The following is a 23,884-nucleotide window of genomic DNA, read 5'->3' as shown; positions in this document are numbered from 1 at the left end:
GCCAAGTCTTCCTAGAATTATCGAACGTTGCGACTTCACAGTATACAACAGTATCATCTTCGAACAGCCTTACAACGTTATCCGTTAGAGAATTTATGTGTGTCATAAACAATAAAGACTCTATGATACTGTCGTAGATCGCTTCCGAAGTTACTGTTACTTCTGTCTGTTACGTACAATTAATAATAACGTATTGTGTTCTGGAAGGAAGGCATGAATCCATCTGTCTGGTAAGCTCGTAATTTATTCGCTAAACGATAGGGTGGAACTGTAACCCGGACACCGCTGTCTATTGCTTTCTGAGTCTCTTGGACGAACAGCGGATGTTAGTATACACAAGATCGTTTTTCGCGGAAGACATATTGAATCCTACATGGTACTGTCAGTTTCCAGGAGGATGTTGTATACAAACCGTAGAAAGTTGTTGCGGAAAACAGAAATACATACAGAGGATCAGCGCGTGGTACAGGAATTGGCAGTTGACCCTCATCATAAACAAAGGTAAAGTAGTGGGCATAAATAGGCAGAAAAATCCATTACTGTGTGATTACACGACTGCTGAACGACACTGGAAACAGTCAGTTCCATTAAATATCGTGAGTATGCGTACGGAGCGATTCAAAGTGAAATAACCACATAAAAATAGTCACAGGTAATGGATATGCCAGAATGAGACTCATTGGAAGAATCTTCAGGAGGCGTAGTCCACCTACGAAGGAAGTAGGCTACAAAACTCTAGTTAGGTCGAAATTTGACTATTGCTCGTCGGTCGGAGACCCTCACCAGACAAGGCTGATTGAGGAAATACAGAGGATCTAAAGAAGAGCATATGTTTCGTTATAGTGTAAGACGTGTATATTTCTATTGTCTATTGGCAAATCACAATTTATGAAATATGTTTATATTTTATTAATAGGACTAAGTAGGAATAATTAATATTTGTCATGTTGGAAATAATTGTGGTAGCAGGGAATGTCTGCACCAAAGTATTGTTGACAGGAGAGACTGCAAATTGGTATAATTTTAAAAAGGGCGGGAGAGACCGCGTATGGACACATTTTAAGAAAAGAGCGGGGAAGACCGCGCATTGATACATTTTGTAATAGTAGCAGGGATTGTCTGCACCAGAAAGCATTGTTGGCAGGAGAGACCGCACTTTAACGTTCGTAGGAAGTCAGTAGTAAGGGAGATGTGAAGCGAATTGGTAGCAGGTCTGAAGCGAGAGGTTGAGAGGAGTAGTGTGCCTGCCAGCCACCAGCTATGATTTACAAGAGATTATAAACAAATGGTTCAAATGGCTCTGAGCACTATGGGACTTAACATCTGTGGTCATCAGTCCCCTAGAACTTAGAACTACTTAAACCTAACTAACCTACGGACATCACACATCCATGCCCGAGGCAGGATTCGAACCTGCGATCGTAGCGGTCACGCGGTTCCAGACTGAAGCGCCTAGAACCGCACGGCCACACCGGCCGGCGATTATAAACAGATGTACAGAGGCATCAACTAACTATTATCATAAGAGGAACTAATATTATTGAATTATTTTCTTTGCGAAACTCAAGACTACTGAAGATATGTTTGCGCAATGCTAGTTGTAAGATTATTGTAAAAAGTAAGTCACCTTTGAACGTTTGTAAAATCATTTCATTACCAACAGTAAATATTTGAAGCGTTTTCAGAATACAATTAATTTTTGCCAGCAATGTTGCATTACTGATTATAATCCATCCCAAAAACCATCAACATAAAACTATGCAAAAATTTTATTGTTGTCAAGAAAAAGTGTAACCATGAATTACGTAACTTCAGTCAAATTAATTAAAGAATAACGTCAGCTTTGCTATTAAAGAATAACGTCAGTTTTGGTAATAAATACAGCCACTTATTATGACAGCCCACCAGCAGTTAATAGAGTATAGTAATACAGAGTAAGTATATTCATGTCGCAGTTCGATGTAGCAGTCAGATGGCGATCCAGTAACAGTAAAAAAAGGTAAGGAACAGTTTTGGGTTATTGCAGATAACGACTGAGGGCCACGACGACGACACATTCTATGTTTCGTCGAAATAATCACTTTTAATAAGCAGTAATTAAATTTGTATGCGAAGATTGAGAAAGACAATAAATTTCAAAGGGAAGATTTCATTTGTTATTATTAAGCAAGAGATAGAAATCCTAAGGATAGGTTTCATGGTTTATTGTAAAAGGGAAGGTTATCATTAACAAAAGAGGTATAGAGGAGACGGGAACGTTTCACTTGGCGACACCCAACCAGTAAGACTAGTGAATTTACTGTGAAAATGAATATACTGACTCTGACAATTGTATCAATAAGCTAGTGTTAAGTGTTGCAACGCTTATACGAAACTGTATACCTTTAATTCACAGGCCATCGGCAATTCTGTTTGCTCTATTTATTCTGCGTTAAAAAGTGTTTGTTCAGTGTTGAATCCGCTTTGAACAGTGATATATTTTGTTGCGTGTGTTAATTATAGGCAATAGCCTGAAGAATAATTACTCTTTCTCAAAGGGATAATAGCGTAGAAAATACTGACGAGAAATTCTTTTCAGGAATAAACAGAAATAATACGTGTGAAAAACCAGATAGTGAAACGTTAGGTGAACAGACATTCGAGAGTAGTAATAATGTGGAATCTTTTGACGAACAATCAACTTCAGATATTCCAACTGATAATGAGATATTAATGCAAAATAATTTGTTTCTAAATACAACAGGCGCTACACAGCCACAAATTACGCGTAGCAGACATAATAGTTTCAGTAACGAAACCACTATAATGCAGTCAAACAGTGTGACTCCATTACGTGCCGAAACAGATTCAAACGGTACACAGCTACAAAATCTGCGTAGCAGATACAACAGTTTTATTGACAAAAATTCCGAAACCACGGAAGAGGTGACACGATTACAATCGTCTGAGGATGTTCAAATGAACACAGATGTACAACCTTTAACAAGGAATACAAATACACACAGAAGCCAATCCGAAAGGGATCCAATAATGGCATTTTTGCTGCAAATGAGACAAGACATGAATCGAAACTTTAACAGAAGGGCACAAGAATCAGCACACACACAGATCAGAAATTAGACAAAATGTACCAAAATCTAAAGCACGGAATCAAAGTAGAAATTCAAGCAGTCGCTGAAAAATCAAATCAATAATTACACGCCAAGATTCAAGAAATAACAGATAAACAAGAAGCATTCGCGGTAAGCATACGAGAAACAATGACAGAGAACTTTTCTAAACAAAACACATTGATGAACGTTTTAACAGTCACACAGAAAACTGTTTGATACGTCACCGCAAACTGGTGCGATCGCAGGATAAAGAACGAAAAGAACTATCACAAACAATTAATAAACAGCGACAGGACGACAAAAAGAAAGTGTTTGCTCAGGGAAAAACTTACGTGGACAATCACATACACTCGATTTCGGAAGAAATCGAAATGGTTAAGGAGACAAATATTCAAATACAAGAGAGGCTCACGGGAATCCAATCACATACAATTGAGGCGAAAATTTCTACACACACTGAAATCCAGAATATTAGGGATAAATTGACAGAAGAAGTTCGGACACAAACTGACAAAATGGAACACATAGAAATCAATCAAGACTTAGAAAATTTGAAAGCAGGTTTTAAGAAAGTAACCAAAAGTAATCGTAAATTACGAAACGAAATGACAGAAAAGATCAACGAACTCACTATAAGAATAGACTTGTTAGATACTACCAATGACACTAAATCAGATGACAGTACACCAGTCTCAGTTCAACAGATTTCTAATAGTAAAGATACGCAAATTACAAATGTGCAACAAACAATCGCAGACCAAGAATCACGTAATAATTTGTTACATCCGAAAATCAATTCTTTACAGCAAAGGATAGCTGACACACAAGAAACAACGGTAATCAATTCCAACAGAACACACACCATTACGACATGCCTCAGATGCACAATACATATAATGTCGGTATACTTCAGAGAGTAAGAGATCTTAACCAGGCAGAAAGACACACAAATTCATATTCACAACATTACGAAAATAATTACACACAAAGATATGACGATTTCGACCACAAGCATTTCCTTACAGTGAGAAAGTTTCAAACATTTAAAAACGACAGGACGCAAATACATCCACTGGACTGGATCCAGCAATTCAATGCGGCACTCCCACCATCATGGCCAGTTCAACATAAGCTAGAATTTATTACCAGTTTTCTTGAAGGGGAACCAGCGAGAAGAATGCGACCAATTGCTAGATAGTGTTTTTTAGTAGAAGCATTCCAGGAAGCATTTCTAGCAGCATATTGGTCAGATACCATACAGAGTAGCATTAAAGATCTGCTAATTATTCTGCCAAATTTCGAGAATTCTACTTTCCCAACAATCACACAATTTTTCGAGTATATGGTTGAACAAAACCAATACCTCAATGAGCCATACAGTCAGTCCCCATTAATACAACTGTGTATTTCAAAACTCTCCAGAGCATTAAAAGTGTCATTATTAACAGGCCAGCAAAAGGACAGCGTGTACGCATTTAGAGACCTCTTGCAATTGGTAGAGGTATACCAGGCAGATTATGCGTTTGTTAATAAGAACTTTTCACGACATAACGCAAACCAGACAAACAATACTAATTTTGAGCAAATACGATTTGGCAGTAAAAATCATAATAAACGCTTTCGCAGCGAAAATGAAAATTTTAATCTAGAATACACACAGGGATTTAATGAACAGCAGTATAATAACAATGTACATTACAATTCAAGACAGCAACAAAGCCATCCAAATAACACGGCACATATACGACAGAAAATGCCGAACCGGTCAAACTTTCACATGACTCATCTCCAAAATAATGCGTCAGGTGCAAACAAATTACATGGGTCAGCCGCAAAATACACAAAACGAACAAAGACAGCCTTTTCAGAGAAACACGCGTGCCTCGCCGTATAACCACAGTTATGACGACAGAAGGAGAGATAACGAACACCGACCGCAAAGGAAATTCTACAATGATAATTTTCATAGAAATTCAAACAGTGCACAACAACCAAGTTATTGTATGAATGTACCAAACACAAGATTTCATCCGTCACCTACCGCTAATAATCAAAATGGTAGAACAGCACAGCTCATAGAAAACACATAACCCTCCCCGACAGGAAATGAAATGTCAGAACATTTATGACTAGAGATAGCCTGTGATGAATCTCTAAATGACGACACTATGGATAAGGACAGAGAAAGGATAACGATAGAGAATGCCATTACATTCGACGGCGTGCGAGACACATTGTTAGACGAAAAACCGATCATGCAGAAAACTATATGCCACCCAATAATTCAGATAAATTTAAAGTCACAAAATATTTTAGCAATAATTGATCCAGGCTCACCAATGTGCGTAATTAACGAAGACACATTTAACAGATGCAATAGCAATAATGATTACCTAGTATTCTCATTACACAAAACTAAAGTTATGGTGCATTTCCAGGAAAAATCATTGAAGTCAAAAGACAGACACAATTAACGTTTGTTTTTGCAGGGCAAACTTTCCACAGCAATTGTTGGATAGTTCCATATTTAATTATAATATTAGGAATGAATTTTCTCGTACAGTGCGACGCAAAGATTGACTTCAAATCGTCATACCTAACATTGCAGAAGGAAGACAGTGAAGTGGTAGTGAGATTTCAAAACACAGTATCCTCAGAAGAACAAAATATACACAGGATAGAGATTATTGCAGATTCTGAAGATAACGATTGTTATCTCACACTATACACGAATACACATAATAATGACATGGCAGAGGATCAGGAGTGTAATGTATTAGAGACAATTACACGCAAGGTTGGAGACAGTATGGCAGAAGTCGACACAGAACGCACAGAATTAGAAAATATTCTTGTGCAACATAAAACAGTTTTTAACAATGTTTCAGGAACGATGACAGGATTTATGTACGAATGTCAGGTGAAACCACACGAGACTTTCAAAGCAAAACTCTATCCAATCCCGCATATACTGAAATGATTACTTTTCCAAAGAAGCGTAGACTTTGTCATTGTCAGATAATAGACATGGCAGTAGCGAACATTAAACGAGGTGCAGATCGTCGGAAGAGACAGCAGAAGCAGGTAAGTAGATTCCGCAAGTACGAGATTGGTGATAAGGTACTAGTTCGTACCTATTATCTGTCACACAAAGGGAAGAAACGATGCAAAAAATTTGAACTTCTGTACGCAGGACCGTACAGAATTCGAAATATTCCGCACGCTAATGTAGTACACATTGAGACACACAGAACAAAAAAATCGAGAGGAAACCATCATATGTCAAACACAAAGAAATTCTTAAAATAGAAAAACCTTCTTACAGGGATACATATAGACAGAGTATAACAACGAGCTTTTTGGCACATTCCAGCAAGCCCGAATACAGTGAACTACTAATGGGTTATTTACGTGCACAACAGGTCACCTCGATTCGACCGCAGATAAATACACTGAACATTAATAGCAGTCTTAGAAGCGTTCTCGCAGGACATTTATTTCACATTATGTAAGGTAAGTGAAGCAATTAACAGGACTACTTTAAGTGTAAATGTATAACACGTACAAATAATTTTCATACAGTAGTAGCAGTTAGATGTATTCTTTAACCGGTGCATGCAGCATTGTTGTCATAGTTCACCAAAATAAACGTAGTTTTAATTATAAGTATTGAATATGGAGAAATGTGGATAAATGCTTTACAGGTCATGCCGAGAGCTGACGCGATTTTCCAGATGCAGAGAGATGTTGAAGTCATGCCGTGCGCTGACGATTATTAACAATGAATATTTTATTATAGGCTATGCAGAAAGATGACACGAGGTACAAAGGAGAGAGAAGAATGAAGATGTTAGTATGTAAGGAATGTAATTTAGTAATGGTTTATTTTGATAACAGGTGACACAGCGCAGCGCAGCACTACGGATGGAGAAACCACATTAAATTGCTTACTATATTTACTTTGCTATTAGAAAAAATTTTTCTGAATCGAACATGATATCTTTTACATCAGATACATACATAGGAAAAACAGATCACACCAAATGTCAGCATACCGACTCGCACTCTACGTAAAATACAAATTTTTTCTCTTAAATAACAATGACGATGTGTGTTACACAACTCAAACATAATATATAGTCGACTGACAATATGACTCGTAACTGACGAACACATTACCGAACATACTGAAGTCACAGAAAGTGACATATTTTGTCAAAATGTACTTTCATATTTCAAAAACTGTGAATTCACAACCTGTGAAGTAATATAACAGTGTCTTTATGTAATTATTTATATGAGCACCAGATTGTGATTTATTTAGAGTCACAGAAATTGACATAGTTTGTATAAAGGTACTTGTCTATTTTATTTAAAAAAAAATTGGTTCAAATGGCTCTGAGCACTATGGGACTCAACTGCTGAGGTCATTAGTCCCCTAGAACTTAGAACTAGTTAAACCTAACTAACCTAAGGACATCACAAACATCCATGCCCGAGGCAGGATTCGAACCTGCGACCGTAGCGGTCTTGCGGTTCCAGACTGCAGCGCCTAGAACCGCACGGCCACTTCGGCCGGCCTTTTATTTAAAATGTTGATGCCTAAAGGTACTACTAAATTCCACTTACAGAAATATTTGTTTATGTTATTGACTGTCAGGTAATGTAATATGTATAGTAGGCTGAATTCCCTACAGATGGAAAATGTGTTTTTTATGTAATTGTTTAAAACTATAAACTTTTTCTACAGTCACACAAGGTGACATATTTTGCCCTTTTAAACGTAAAATAAATAATTTTTATGAGCACAGAGGAAAGAGATGATGTAAAATTTGGTAATAACGGTATCAACCATATCCGTGAACCTTTCGACAAAATGATTATACCTGTACCTTAATTCCTGTGCATCCCCATGGTTATGGAGCTCAAACAAAGTGAATAGTGACCCACGTTACTTCAATCTACGATGTTTTCTATGAGGTGTCGGCATACCAAGATGCACACCACAGTCATGATGTACGTCAATAGGTGCTTGCATACCAAGATGCACACCATCACTACTAATGGACATTTGGAGTTGGAACTTGTACCTGATGTAGCTGCGGCAACTCAGGCAATTCGACGGTTAACTTAGTGTTTGGTTACACTAAAACTACGGATCAAAGAGACGACGGAATCACATGGCGAAATCTGGTGCTGTGCTATGTGCGGGAAAGAAACGGACTTTTGAGTGCATTCACATACAGTTGCCAGTGCTTTGACCATGCTATCCAATTCCTTTTTTTTCCCTTCCTTGAATATGGTACTAATAGATGCCAGTTTTACAAAAAAAATTATAATGAAACATAAACTATGTTCTAATTTTTGGCATCCATTACTATTAGAAATATAAATAACTTTTACTACCCGATGTACACTTCCAACTTACTGACTCATATTATTTGTATATTTTGATGTATACTCTTTTGAATATTCTCTTTGTTAGACTTAGGAAAACAAATTCTTATGACAGTATATGTATGTGCTTTGTTGAAAGAAATATTCTATCATTAGCTTACTTATTTCTAAACATATTTCTATAATCAAATTTTCTCCTTGCGTCAAGTCCAAATGACATAACAACGTAGGAAAATTTTAAGGAAACCCAGTGGAGGGTTATGTAAGACGTATATATTTCTATTGTCTATTGTCAAATCACAATTTATGAAAGATGTTATATTTTATTAATAGGATTAAGTAGGAATAATTAATATTTGTCATGTTGGAAATAATTGTGGTAGCAGGGAACGTCTGCACCAAAGTATTGTTGACAAGAGAGACCGCAAGTTGACATAATTTGAAAAAGGACAGGAGAGACCGCGTATGGATACATTTTAAGAAAAGAGCGGGAAAGACCGTGCGTTGATACATTTTGTAATGGTAGCAGGGATTGTCTGCACCAGAAAGCATTGTTGGCAGGAGAGACCGCACTTTAGCGTTCGTAGGAAGTCAGTAGTAAGGGAGATGTGAAGCGAATTGGTAGCAGGTTTGAAGCGAGAGGTTGAGAGGAGTAGTGTGCCTGCCAGCCACCAGCTATGATTTACAAGAGATTATAAACAGATGTACAGAGACATCTACTAACTATTATCATGAGAGGAACTAATATTATTGAATTATTTTCTTTGCGAAATTCAAGACTACTGAAGGTATGTTTGCGCAATGCTAGTTGTAAGATTATTGTAAAAAGTAAGTCCCATTTGAACGTTTGTAAAATCATTTCATTACCAACAGTAAATATTTGAAGCGTTTTCAGAATATAATTAATTTTTGCCAGCAACGTTGCATTACTGATTATAATCCATCCCAAAAACCATCAACATAAAACTTTGCAAAAATTTTATTGTTGTCAAGAAAAAGTGTAACCATGAATTACGTAACTTCACTCAAATTAATTAAAGAATAACGTCAGCTTTGCTATTAACGAATAACGTCAGCTTTGGTATTAAATACAGCCACTTATTATGACAGCCCACCAGCAGTTAACAGAGTATAGTAAAACAGAGTAAGTATATTCATGTCGCAGTTCGATGTAGCAGTCAGATGGAGATCCAGTAACAGTAAAAAAGGTAAGGAATAGTTTTGGGTTATTGCAGATAACGACTGAGGGCCACGACGACGACACATTCTATGTTTCGTCGAAATAATCACTTTTAATAAGCAGTAATTAAATTTGTATGCGAAGATTGAGAAAGACAATAAATTTCAAAGGGAAGATTTCATTTGTTATTATTAAGCAAGAGATAGAAATCCTAAGGAAATGTTTCATAGTTTATTGTAAAAGGGAAGGTTGCCTAACAAAAGAGATATAGAGGAGACGGTTATTGCGTAATAACACAAGAGGTATAGAGGAGACGGGATGGTTTCAATAGGTTCTGTTGGTAGCCTTGGCCAACTCCAGTGACAGTTCCTATACGACTGAAGCAACATGTCACTTCTTGGTACTATATCCCCCAAAAGTTTAGAGCTCACACAGAGACTTACCAATAATCGTTCTTTCCGCCTACCTTTCACGGCTGGAACAGGAGTGGGCGAAGGTTACAGCGGTGGACGAAGTACCCTCCACCACACACTGTTATTGACGTCCGCAGTATGAGCCTATAGTAATGTGCACACCGTCGTTTACTGTTGCTGAAAACAGGAACGACCTGGGCATTTCGCCAATAACTCGGATCACACTGTTTCTCGAGCGACGTACGATTGATTTGCTGTAGAAGAGGAGAAAGTTTAACGACATTAAAGAAGAAAGAGGAGTAGGTAGCGTGGTACCTGTCGCACGTCCTGCGTGCAGGTGGAGAGCAGAGAGAGCGTCTTGACGACCTCCTTGTTCTCCATGACGTGGCTGTAGAAGTTGCGCGCCTGCTGCGGGAAGGAGGGCCGCTCGTCGGAGGCGAGGCGGTACAGCTTGCGGCGGCGCGAGCGGGCGTCCTCGGGGCCGCGCGCCGCCTGCTCCAGGCGGGACACCACGTCAAGCACGGCCTGCGACGGCCGGCCGGCCAGCTTCCGCCAGCCGGACCTCTGCTCGCACACGGCCGCGCGCGCGTCAGCACGGGACAGACCAGGAAGAGCTGCGGCCAAGCGCCGCCGTGCACCACGCCTCTGCACAGCCGCCCTCATCGCTACTGCCGGAAAACTGGCAACTTAACGCCCACGCTATTTCTTCGGCCCATTGCTTTCTATCTTACGGAACACTGACTTTAACGGTGAGCCTTGTCACAACGGAACCTGACGGCACCCAGGTAAACGATAATTATCGCACAAAGTGTTGAATCCACGGACCCAACCAACCAACCAACTCGCGCACGCGCGCCCTGACCGTGACATCGCTGGCCCCAGTTCCTGTCGTGGCCGTCGGCGTCTCAGGGCGTTACCGCCGACGGAAGAGGTCGCGCCATGGCTGAGCTCGGGTCCGCAGCGCCCTCTGCCTTTTGCACATAAGGAGGAGCGGTGGCCCCGAGACGGACAGTCTATTGTCGATTGTCTATTGCTAACTGTCCCTTAACATAGACAAATGTAATGTATTGCGAATACATAGAAAGAAGAATCCTTTATTGTATGATTATATGATAGCGGAACAAACACTGGTAGCAGTTACTTCTGTAAAATATCTGGGAGTATGCGTGCGGAACGATTTGAAGTGGAATGGTCATATAAAATTAATTGTTGGTAAGGCGGGTACCAGGTTGAGATTCATTGGGAGAGTGCTTAGAAAATGTAGTCCATCAACAAAGGAGGTGGCTTACAAAACACTCGTTCGACCTATACTTGAGTATTGCTCATGAGTGTGGGATCCGTACCAGATCGGTTTGACGGAGGAGATAGAGAAGATCCAAAGAAGAGCGGCGCGTTTCGTCACAGGGTTATTTGGTAACCGTGATAGCGTTACGGAGATGTTTAATAAACTCAAGTGGCAGACTCTGCAAGAGAGGCGCTCTGCATCGCGGTGTAGCTTGCTCGCCAGGTTTCGAGAGGGTGCGTTTCTGGATGAGGTATCGAATATATTGATTCCCCCTACTTATACCTCCCGAGGAGATCACGAATGTAAAATTAGAGAGATTAGAGCGCGCACGGAGGCTTTCAGACAGTCGTTCTTCCCGCGAACCATACGCGACTGGAACGGGAAAGGGAGGTAATGACAGTGGCACGTAAAGTGCCCTCCGCCACACACCGTTGGGTGGCTTGCGGAGTATAAATGTAGAATGTAGATGTAGAACCTTTCGTGGAGTTTATAGCGGAGCCATTGCAGTGTGATATTTGCTATTGCATTCGACTAGGCTCGGTACACGGATTACTCTTGGATATTACTTGGACTCTTATTGCTGGTTCACGTTTCGTCAGAAATAAAGATATGTTATCACTTCATTCTAGCTGGCGCAATTCTTGTCATTAATTATTTTTCGGCCAGCAGACATAGCTACATCCTGGTCACTACCCACGCTTTATACAATTTGTGGTGGCTGCCCCAAAAGTACCGCCGAGGACCTTGGGTTTGGGATCCGTCACAAAACAAAGGATTCTCCAAGTTTTATAAACTACACCAGTGGGAATAGTGTTGACAGCGTGACCAGTGGTGGCACCGTTCTCTCCCGCTCCTTTCGAGACAGAATTTATCTAATGCTCTGAGTAGAACTGTAAAACTGCCGTAGACTACCTCAGACTTTCACAAGTAAGCGCAGACTACAGCAGTTTTTCTAGAGGCTTTGATCAGTTAAGATTGTAAATGTGTTACCCGTACGTTAAGTGTGTTGCAAACTTACCGGGTGTTACCTAATTTCGATCGCTTTGTTTGCATATGCAATCAGTGTCTTACTAGATTCCCCTAGAAACCGGAAGCGGCGAACCTTCTAGAAATGGCTCTGAGCACTATGGGACTAAACATCTGAGGTCATCAGTCGAACCTTCTAGAAACTGAGTGAGGATATATAAGGGGCTGTGTAACCTAAGGAATATATTGGCACTATTTGAATCAGGCTTCATTCGGAAATTGTTGGTTTGTAGCTTGAAACAATGGGACGCTGTAGTAGAAATTAAAAAAAAAGATTTATCATATAGCGCTAGAAAACGCAATTTCCCCATAAAAAGTCCGTAAAAGAAGAACATATTAAACATCGCTTCAATACTACGTAAAGCTTATGTAAAACATAGTTCTGTTTTCTATAAACAATTTTCGCACTTATTAATAACAACAGAGTTCTTATCTTCGATCATGATAAAGAACGTTCTATCGAGTACAAAAAACAACAATAATAATATAGGTTTTTTATGTTTGTGCATTTAAAATGTACTAGTAAGAACAGTAATTGCTTTGGTTGGATTAAAGCGCGGAAGTTACGCGATGAACTAATTTTTATTACTAGTATAATACAGTTTATATTTTGTAATGCTATAGAATACACGACTGACTAGCACTGATTGATGTAAGGTTCTAATTATGTGCAAAGCAAACAAAATGCAAAGAGAAGTCTTCGGTGCACAATTCCTCTCTCATTCATATACCGGCTGATCAAAAAGTAAGTACAAATTTGAAAACTTAATAAATCACGGAATAATGTAGGTAGAGAGGTACAAATTGACACACATGCTTGGAATGACATGGGGTTTTGTTAGAACCAAAAAAATACAAAAGTTCAAAAAATGTCGGACAGATGGCGCTTCATCTGATCAGAATAGCAATAATTAGCATAACAAAGTAAGACAAAGCAAAGATGATGTTCTCTACAGGAAATGCTCAATATGTCCACCATAATTCCTCAACAATAGCTGTAGTCGAGGAATAATGTTGGGAACAGCACTGTAAAGCATGTCCGGAGCTATGGTGAGGCATTGGCGTCGGATGTTGTCTTTCAGCATCCCTAGAGATGTCGGTCGATCACGATACACTTGCGATTTCAGGTAACGCCAAAGCCAATAATCGCACGGACTGAGGTCTGGGGACCTTGGAGGCCAAGCATGACGAAAGTGGCGGCTGAGCACACGATCATCACCAAACGACGCGCGCAAGAGATCTTTCACGCGTCTAGAAATATGGAGTTGTTTTTTTTTTTGTTCTAATAAAACCCCATGTCATTCCAAGCATGTGTGTCAATTTTTACATCTCTGTCTACATTATTCCGTGATTTATTAAGTTTTCAAATTTATACTGACTTTACTATCACCCGGTATGTTACTTATCCTATCAGTGCTACCAATATTACCAGTCATCCTGCTATTTACTACGACATTTACTATGTCATTTATGTACTGTACCAAAACGACAGAACTGTAGTTTCGGTGGAGCGCAACTGTAGCTCTTAGTAATGGCATTGTTATCGATGGTCCTTCAAGACTTAACGACAAACAGCAGATCTTTAGTTTGTAGAAAAATGACAGGCTGAGGTGGAGCAGTACTCAGGTCACCGTTTGTCGATTTTTCACGGGCATCTGACGCAATGAGAAAATACAGGGCATTCATAAGTACCTATGGGGTTTCAGAAACGACTGTGCGAAAACTGCGAGATATATACAGAAAATGGACGTGTATCAGTGGATAGAGCATCCCTCCAAGTTTTTAACTGAAATTACATGTGCTCAGCACGCGTACAGTTTGCGACGTGCCAAATTGCAATAAGTACACGTCACTGCTTCTGCTGCTGTTGCTGCTGCCGGCGCCGCAGCCACCTGGGAAAATCCAGCGACAGCAGCCCACTTTAGAAATCTGTCCACAGGGTAGTCTGCCTATGGGCGTGAACTATTTCGACTAGGCAATATGGAGCGGATCATTTGTTGACATTAGAGTTGTGCTGTACCATAGTTACGGTTCGGAAGTCCTGGTACAGTATATAAATGACATGGTAAATGTTAGGATTACCGGTAATATTGGTAGCTCTGGTAGGGACAGAAACATAAATGAATGTATGAGAGAGAAGCTTGGAGCTGTCGACTTCTGTTTGTTCTTTGTTTTGCATACAGTTAGAACGGCACGTCGTTCAGTGTTAGTCAACTCTGTTTTCTGTATCATTACAAAATATAAATTGCGTTTTACCAATAATAAAAATTAGTTGATTGCGATTTCTGCGGTTTTATGTTACCAAAGCAATTACTTTTGTCGCAAGTACACTTTTCGTGAACAAACGTAAAAGTATCTGTATTATTATTGTTGTTTTTTGTACTCGGTAGAAGGATCTTCATTTTGATCAAAGGCAAAGTTTCCTATTACTATCGATAAGTGCGAAAGTTGTTGTGAAAAACGAAACATGTCTTATATAAGCTCGACGAAGTACTGAAGTAATGTTTGATGAGTTTTTGTTTTGCGTTCTTTTTAGTTTTACCCGTTTTGGAGGACATTATGTTTTATAGCGCTGCTTCGTAAATATGTATTGCGTTTTTAATCTTTGCTATTACATCTCCCTGTTTCAGGTTACAAATCAACAGATTTTGAATAAAACCTGAATTAAACAGTGATAATTTGGATTTTGCGATAGATACTGCTTATTTTTAAATAACAGACAGGATGGAAACTATGAGGAATAGAAATGTTCTGTAGGTTACACAGCCCTTTATATATTTTTACTTAATTTCTAGGCGTTTCACCGCTTCCCGTTTCTGCTGTAATCTAGTAAGACACCGATGGCATATACAATCAAAGTAATCGAAATGAGGTAGCGCGCCATAGATATGCAACACACTTAACATAGAGGTAAGGAGGTTATGATATTAACTCAGCAAGGCTACCGTCGTCTACGCTTCCTTATGATAGTCTACAGTAGCCTACAGAAGTTTTACTACTCTAGTAGGGTCACTTATGAGTTGATAATATGTTGATAACACAGTGACTCCTTGTCTGTTATGCTGCGTAACAGGCAGTAAAACTGTGCACTTCAGCATAACGAAACGGCGAGGGGTCTCGTGAATTATGTCACTGACTGCAGCTACAAAGCTGGCAACCTACCGATAAAGAATTACGATTACCGCCGGCACACTCCTATCCCCGACTCATTGAAACATCAGTCTCAAAGTTATATTCATCGAGACATAACGACATCTATGCCAAATGATGAAATGCGTTAAACAAGTTACTTCTTCCCTCCCATCGTGCAGCTACGCCACGAATGCGACGTTAAGCTCGTCAGATTGAAGGGCCAGGTGGAACAACGTTCGACTCTTATTAACCTGATCGTCGGGGTTAATCTAAAGGGCTGAACCCAAAACCATGCAAGACTCAGATTCTCAACAGATGCAGTAATTCTATGATTACTTTGCACGTTGTGGCTGTCATAACACTGACAAGTTTTTCAGTTTTCATTTCTTACTCTGGCCACTTCAAGGAAGGGCACTGTATGTTACGTCTAGCAGGAAGTTGATTGTCCGTGTAGAAAACATAGGAAATCCGTAACACACACGCAACAATAATATCGTGGCTTAATATATAACATAATTTCGCGGCTGACTTCAACCAGAGTGTAATTTTGGACAAAAATTTAAAATTTGGAGAAAAATACTCTCGTCTGGGTCATATCAAAAATTGCTTTCCCTTTCGCATGGAGCGTTTATTAGTTCAGAGGCGTGGTGGACACGATTTTCAAGCTGTAATTGCATTCAGAATTACTTTTACGTTACACAACAGCAGTAAAAAAAGTCATTTTATTCGTGCGCAATAAAACCACCCATATACTGTGTGATCAAAAGTATCCGGACATCTGGCTGAAAACGACTTACAAGTTCCTCGTGCCCTCCATCGGTAGAGCTGGAATTCAGTACGGTGCTGGACCACCCTTAGCCTTGATGACAGCTTCCACTCTTGCAGGCAGATGTTCAATCAGATGCTGGAAGGTTTCTAGGGGAATGGCAGCCCATCCTTCACATAGTGCTGCACTGAGGAGAGGTATCGATGTCGGTCGGTGAAGCCTGGCACGAAGTTGTCGTTCCAAAACATCCCAAAGGTGTTCTATAGGATTCAGGTGAGAACTCTGTGCAGGCCAATCCATTACAGAGATGTTACTGTCGTGTAACCACTCCACCACAGGTCGTGCGTTATAAACAGGTGCTCGATCATGTTGAAAGATGCAATCGCCATCCTCGAATTGCTTTTCAATATTGGGAGGCAAGAAGGTACTTCAAACATCAACGTAGGCTAGTGCTGTGATAGCGCCACGCAAAACAACAAGGGATGCAAGCCCCATCCATGAAAATCACGACCGCACCATAACACCACCGCCTCCGAATTTTACTGTTGGCACTACACACGCTGGCAGATAACGTTCCCCGGACATTCGCCATACCCAAACCCTGCCATCGGATCGCCACATTGTGTACCGTGATTAGTCACTCCACACAACGTTTTTCCACCGTTCAATCGTCCAATGTTTACGCTCCTTACACCTAGCGAGGCGTCGTTTGGCATTTACCAGCGTGATGTGTGGCTTATCAGCAGCCGTTCGACCATGAAATCCAACTGTTCTCACCTCCCGCTTAACTGTCATAGTACTTGCAGTGGATCCTGATGTAATTTGAATTCCTGTGTGATGGTCTGAATAGCTCTCTGCTTATTGCACATTACGACCCTCTTCAACTGTCGGCGGTCTCTGTCTGTCAACAGACGAGGTCGACCTGTACGCTTTTGTGCTGTACATGTCCCTCCACATTTCCACTTCACTATCACATCGGAAACAGTGGACCTAGGGATGTTTAGAAGTGTGGAAATCTCGCGTACGCACGTATGACACAACTGACACCCAATGACCTGACCACGTTCGAAGTCCGTGAGTTCCACGTAGCGCCCCATTCTGCTCTCTCAAAATGTCTAATAACTACTGAGGTCGCTAATATAGAGTACCTGGCAGTAGGTGGCAGCACAAAGCATCTAATATGAAAAACATATGTTTTTGGAGGTGTCCGGATACTTTTGATCACATAGTGAATGTAAATTTTTTGCAGCACTAATCTTTACTGAGAAAGACATTTGCAATGAATACAGGGACGGTTTGTCTCTTGCGTTACTTGGACTTATCATGCAGCAGAGCTCAGACCACGGCAACATGAATTTCTGAGCCGTTTAGCATATATAATTATCCATAATGCAGAGCCTCAACATTTATTTGAAAGCGCAGATGAAAGCAGAAAATTCGTCCTATGTTTGGATCTTTTAGGTAAAAAGAAAAAACATTCGCATAGCAAAGTACAGTAAATGACTCCGTTAGTATTGAATAACGCACAAACAGTTTTTCTCAATTAGACAACTTTGATTTTTGGATTGGTTAATAGGCTGGAAGATTAAAAGAAATATAAAAAGAAAGTATCTTGCATCGGAACATTAAACGTGAACTATACATTATTTAGTGCCCTGAGAGAGGGCTGTAATATTTGCAAATTAGTAATTCGATACATAAAAGACCGTGTCAGCCTACATGGTCATGACTGGCCTCGATATGCTGTTGTATACTGTAAAGGTAATTCTGAGAAAAGCGAGAAAAAAGATAGCTTAAGACTGGAAAGACAGAAAATGTCTGAATATAGATGCACTTCAAGAACGGAATTATAAAAAATTCTCTCATTATTCAAAAATGGTTTCATTTGATAAAAAAATATCTTCAAATTCATGCTACTGAGCAGGCGCACAATCATGCAGCTATATATTTAGCGGAGAGCAATAATTATTATTGAGAAAGGAAGTGCAAGTGGCAAGCAGGATTGTGTCAGCTGTTGAAATATGGTCATACGAGTAGTTCACCCCAGAATGCTGTTGGACATTCCCTAGGCAGCTGTGAGTAAAGCAAGAGAAAGATAGCTTAAAACTCGAAAGACAGAAAACGTCAGGATACAGAAGAACCTGAAGAACGGAATTATCAAAAATTCTCTCAGTATTAAACAATGATTGCATCAGAGAAAGAAAAAAAAATTAATGTATACTATCAATTAGGCACGCCATCATGCAACTAAGTATTTAGTACGGAGCAACTAGCAGCAGAAGAAGAGATATTTTCAAGCAGTTTTACTAACGACGGGAGGCAAGAACGAAAAAGGAAGCTACAGGTAACTTCGTTTTGTTCTGAATTTGTAGCCCCTGTTTCTGATTTTTGCAATTTATTGACAGCAGTTGCTATTGATTTTTCTACAAACGAAACATCTCAACAGGAATTACCACTATTGAAATTTTACCTGAAGACTTTTTGCTTTATATTGAGGATTTCTATTGCAAACTATTCAAAAAGGTGTGATTTCTATCCCACTCTGTTGCTAACACTCCAGTGAAAATTCGAGACCCACAGGTTCTCTACTATGTTTTATTTCCGCTTATTTCTTCTACTCTGTCCCTTAAAAATCGCATAATATAGACGTAAGATTCTGCAACACAGCCATTCGTTACATACAGCCGTGCTAAGTTATAACAGAACAGAAACAGCGTCCAATGTCAGTAGCTGAAAATAGTGTGCCTAAAGTCAGTTTGTAAAACAAGAGACATGAAAGCTAGGTCTAGGTTGTTTAGTGTATGCTGTCCTCAAAGAATGAAACGCGACGTTCATACATGTTTCTGATCGTTGTACTGCTCTGATAGGGTGCAAGATTTCTTCTGTTTATGCTGTGTCTGATGGCTGTCTGCTGTGAATAATTATCATTTAAACGATTTTTGCCTTGTCTAAAAATCTGAATCCTTCTTGTAATTATAGTTTTCCAAATTATAACTTATGTAAATAACACTAAGAAACATTCTGCCTGTTGTTTTCTACACAGATGTGATATCTGCTAAGTGCTAGAAACAAGTTATTTGCTCTGTGACTCATAAAACAACTATAATCGAATTCATCTTTCCTCAGTATTTCGTTGTGTTCACGATAAGGTCAAATTAAGAATTATAGAATACAGCGTTTCCTTACAAGTCAATTCAATGATACTAATTATATATTATTCTAATAAAAAGCGATAAAAATCAGACTTGTGTTCTATAGATTCACTTGAAACCATGCCAAACACAGATACGCCTTAAGATATGGCTGCAAAATAAGATCATTTCCAGGGTGGTGTCCAGCTATGCAGACACATTAATAATTGTTTCTTACCTACGTAATTGTTTAAGGATTAATTGAAAATATGGGGTTGTAAGACAAAACTCTACGTAATTGTTTAAGGATTAATTGAAAATATGGGGTTGTAAGACAAAACTCTACCATCTGGTGAGCAAGATGTATGAAACAGGCGAAATACCCTCAGACTTCAAGAAGAATATAATAATTCCAATCCCAAAGAAAGCAGGTGTTGACAGATGTGAAAATTACCGAACTATCAGCTCAATAAGTCACAGCTGCAAAATACTAACACGAATTCTTTACAGACGAATGGAAAAACTAGTAGAAGCCAACCTCGGGGAAGATCAGTTTGGATTCCGTAGAAATACTGGAACACGTGAGGCAATACTGACCTTACGACTTATCTTAGAAGAAAGATTAAGGAAAGGCAAACCTACGTTTCTAGCATTTGTAGACTTAGAGAAAGCTTTTGACAATGTTGACTGGAATACTCTCTTTCAAATTCTAAAGGTGGCAGGGGTAAAATACAGGGAGCGAAAGGCTATTTACAACTTGTACAGAAACCAGATGGCAGTTATAAGAGTCGAGGGACATGAAAGGGAAGCAGTGGTTGGGAAGGGAGTAAGACAGGGTTGTAGCCTCTCCCCGATGTTGTTCAATCTGTATATTGAGCAAGCAGTAAAGGAAACAAAAGAAAAATTCGGAGTAGGTATTAAAATTCATGGAGAAGAAGTAAAAACTTTGAGGTTCGCCGATGACATTGTAATTCTGTCAGAGACAGCAAAGGACTTGGAAGAGCAGTTGAATGGAATGGACAGTGTCTTGAAAGGAGGATATAAGATGAACATCAACAAAAGCAAAACAAGGATAATGGAATGTAGTCTAATTAAGTCGGGTGATGCTGAGGGAATTAGATTAGGAAATGAGGCACTTAAAGTAGTAAAGGAGTTTTGCTATTTGGGGAGCAAAATAACTGATGATGGTCGAAGTAGAGAGGATATAAAATGTAGGCTGGCAATGGCAAGGAAAGCGTTTCTGAAGAAGAGAAATTTGTTAACATCCAGTATTGATTTAAGTGTCAGGAAGTCATTTCTGAAAGTATTCGTATGGAGTGTAGCCATGTATGGAAGTGAAACATGGACGATAAATAGTTTGGACAAGAAGAGAATAGAAGCTTTCGAAATGTGGTGCTACAGAAGAATGCTGAAGATTAGATGGGTAGATCACATAACTAATGAGGAAGTATTGAATAGGATTGGGGAGAAGAGAAGTTTGTGGCACAACTTGACCAGAAGAAGGGATCGGTTGGTAGGGCATGTTTTGAGGCATCAAGGGATAACCAATTTAGTATTGGAGGGCAGCGTGGAGGGTAAAAATCGTAGAGGGAGACCAAGAGATGAATACACTACGCAGATTCAGAAGGATGTAGGTTGCAGTAGGTACTGGGAGATGAAAAAGCTTGCACAGGATAGAGTAGCATGGAGAGCTGCATCAAACCAGTCTCAGGACTGAAGACCACAACAACAACAACAAGACTTCTCTCAAGCGAAACTCTAGAAGCAAAAGATGAACAGTAAAATGCATTTTCCGAGCAAAGAGCTGTATTTTAGGAATAGGTATAACGAACATCAATGTTTTACTCCAAGGAGGGAGTAAATCACCATCTTGAATTTTATTGAGGGCCAGAGATGTTCTTAATCTGAAAAGAAAGCATCCCAGATGTGATTCTTAGATCTTCTGCGTCTAGTGTAAGCCATGAAATAGTGCGAATGCGTAGCAAATGTCTGCGAGTCGCTAACTGAGGCGGAACGTGGGGACCAGCTCGGTATTCACCTAGTGGGATATGGAAAGCCGCCTAAAACAACATTCACGCTGGCTGGGATACCGGCCCTCGTCGTTAATCCGCCAGGCAGATACGAACCGGGGCCGGCGCGCTACCCGAGTCTAGGAAGCAGCGCGTTAGCGCTCTCGGCTACCCTAGCAGATAGATGTGAGTCTTAGATATTTCTTTGATAATATTTTAGAAGGACTCCATAACTTTACGATTGTTTACACAGGCACTTCAAAACAAGAAGGTTTCTTTGGGTTCTCAATGCTTCTCCCTGACTGTGTCTATTGACGCACTTGCTAGATATGTTCACAGAATATTATGCGACGTTGTATGCGCTCTGAAGTAGATTATTTTTACATTTGGACTGTTCAGGCACTTCAGTTTCATGTACCCAGGGGAAAAAATGATAAAAATGTCTGGGGCACTCTCCTCTTACTTCAACATTGTGGTAAAGAGTATCTTCTGCTGGCTACCAGGGTACACTAAAATAAAGAAATATGAGCAAAATGTGGCAGTCTCGTACAGGCTGTAAACTCACTGCTGAGCTGGAAGGAGATGTCGCTAGAGGTGCAAGACAACAAGCATCAGATCGAGAAATCAACTATCCCTCCGTGGCGTTACTCCTTCCGGTCACAGAAACAGGATGCCTCAGTCACCCGTCACCGTATGGGACGTAAGCGGCAAATAATAATGCGGTAAGTCCGGCCATGAGCTAATATTTACGAGACAAACGTTATTAGTGGGAAAAAGAAGATGATCAATAATAATGCTAGTTTTTCGTGTATGTGGTCACAGTGTCTGCAGTTGTTTTGTAGTTCAAAAATGGTTCAAATGGCTCTGAGCACTATGGGACTTAACATCTGAGGTCATCAGTTCCCTAGAACTTAGAACTACTTAAACCTAACTAACCTAAGGACATCACACACATCCATGCCCGAGGCAGGATTCGAACCTGCGACCGGAGCGGTCGCGCGGTTCCAGACTGAAGCGCCTAGAACCGCTCGGCCACACTGGCCGGCGTTTTGTAGTTATTAAAGGTATATAAACTATGTCTTTGCAACTACTGAAAATGCGTATTTATATCACCATACGAGTTAAATTTTACTGGTATAATACATTGATATTGGCATAATATTTCCCAGATTTCCGCTCACATCGGAAAATGTCACCTGCTTCCACATTCCCCAGGAATTCCTGATGTATTCTTGTTGGTTAGGAGAACAGCACATTTCTTGGCGTAAAATACAACAAAATATAGCACCATCAGTGAAAGTAAAGAAATAATTAGTGTAACTACATTTCTTTGTATCCTATAGCAATGAATGCTCCTCTCAACAGCTCCACAGAGAGATCTCTCTTCCGTATTTCACAAAAATTAAATAGTGCCGTGTGTATTATGTTCGCCTTTCCTTGGCGCGGGAAACAAGTGAAACTACGAAAAGGAAGAAAAGATGAGAGAAAGAAAGAAAGACTAGAAGGATGCATATCAAGAAGCATAAAAGAAGAACAAATCGCAGAATGTTCAGCAAAGAAAATTAGAACGAGAATGTAAAATGTGTTGTTAGAAGCAGAATAATGCGTAAACGTAAAAAAAGAGGAAAAATGCTTCCGGGGGAGTGAAGAAAGCTTCTCTGCCTGACATAGAGATGAAGTTGATCACAGAAAAATTTTCTTTCTATTATATTGGTATTTGTTGCACAATAACGGAAGTGAAATGTATCTTGAACTGTGTAGCAGTTCTCTTTATGCAGCTGATCAAGGTAGTCTTGTTGCATTATGTCTCGTTGAGATGGATAAGAGGGAATATTTGTTGTTTTGGGCTGTATATAACGAATGGAACTTCATTCAAAGTTGGTGAGTGTACCTAAGTACTGTATTTCTTTATTTCTGACAGCGACCGTTCTTATTTTGAAGACAATTCACGTAAAAGTCTTCCTGAAAGTGTAATCACGGCGGTTAAAATAGTTGACGACATAGGCATACGAGAAGAAACAGTAAGGTACATTGCAGAAGGAAAGCTTTGTGGAAGGTTAGTGCTGCAATTATTGAATGCCAGCCAGAAGTAAATGAAAATCCAAATTTTTCAGCAATGGTTAACCTCTTTAAGAAGAACGAAGTTCCTTTTCGTCCCTTGGCTAGGAAAAATGTTCAAATGTATGTGAATTCCTAAGGGACCAAACTGCTGAGGTCATCGGTCCCTAGACTTACACATTACTTAAACTAACTTATGCTAATAACAACACACACACCCATGCCCGAGGGAGGACTCGAGCCCCCGGCGGAAGAGGCCGCGCAATTAGTGACATGGCGCCTCTAACCGCACGGCCACACCGCGCGGCTCTTGACTGGGACATTAGTTCACCAGAAACGAAACAGCATTGGACGGAAGGCGGTGGTCCTGCACC

General features: G+C 39.9%; 1 protein-coding gene across 1 annotated transcript in view; it reads right to left on the bottom strand.

The window, feature by feature from the left end:
• Positions 1-23,884, bottom strand: part of LOC124556419 (dynein axonemal heavy chain 5) — an 876,134-nt gene that overhangs the window by 563,244 nt on the left and 289,006 nt on the right. Inside the window, exons 23-24 of the mRNA XM_047130377.1 lie at positions 20,132-20,140; positions 10,419-10,670 (exon numbers count right to left, since the gene is read on the bottom strand). Coding sequence (XP_046986333.1) covers positions 10,419-10,670; positions 20,132-20,140 — 261 coding nt within the window. The remainder of the gene's footprint in view (positions 1-10,418; positions 10,671-20,131; positions 20,141-23,884) is intronic.

Source organism: Schistocerca americana, chromosome X (assembly GCF_021461395.2).
Source record: "Schistocerca americana isolate TAMUIC-IGC-003095 chromosome X, iqSchAmer2.1, whole genome shotgun sequence".
Classification (NCBI taxonomy): Eukaryota; Metazoa; Arthropoda; class Insecta; order Orthoptera; family Acrididae; genus Schistocerca; species Schistocerca americana.
The sequence above is the reverse complement of the archived record's forward strand: the minus strand, read 5'-3'. Positions and strand labels throughout refer to the sequence as shown.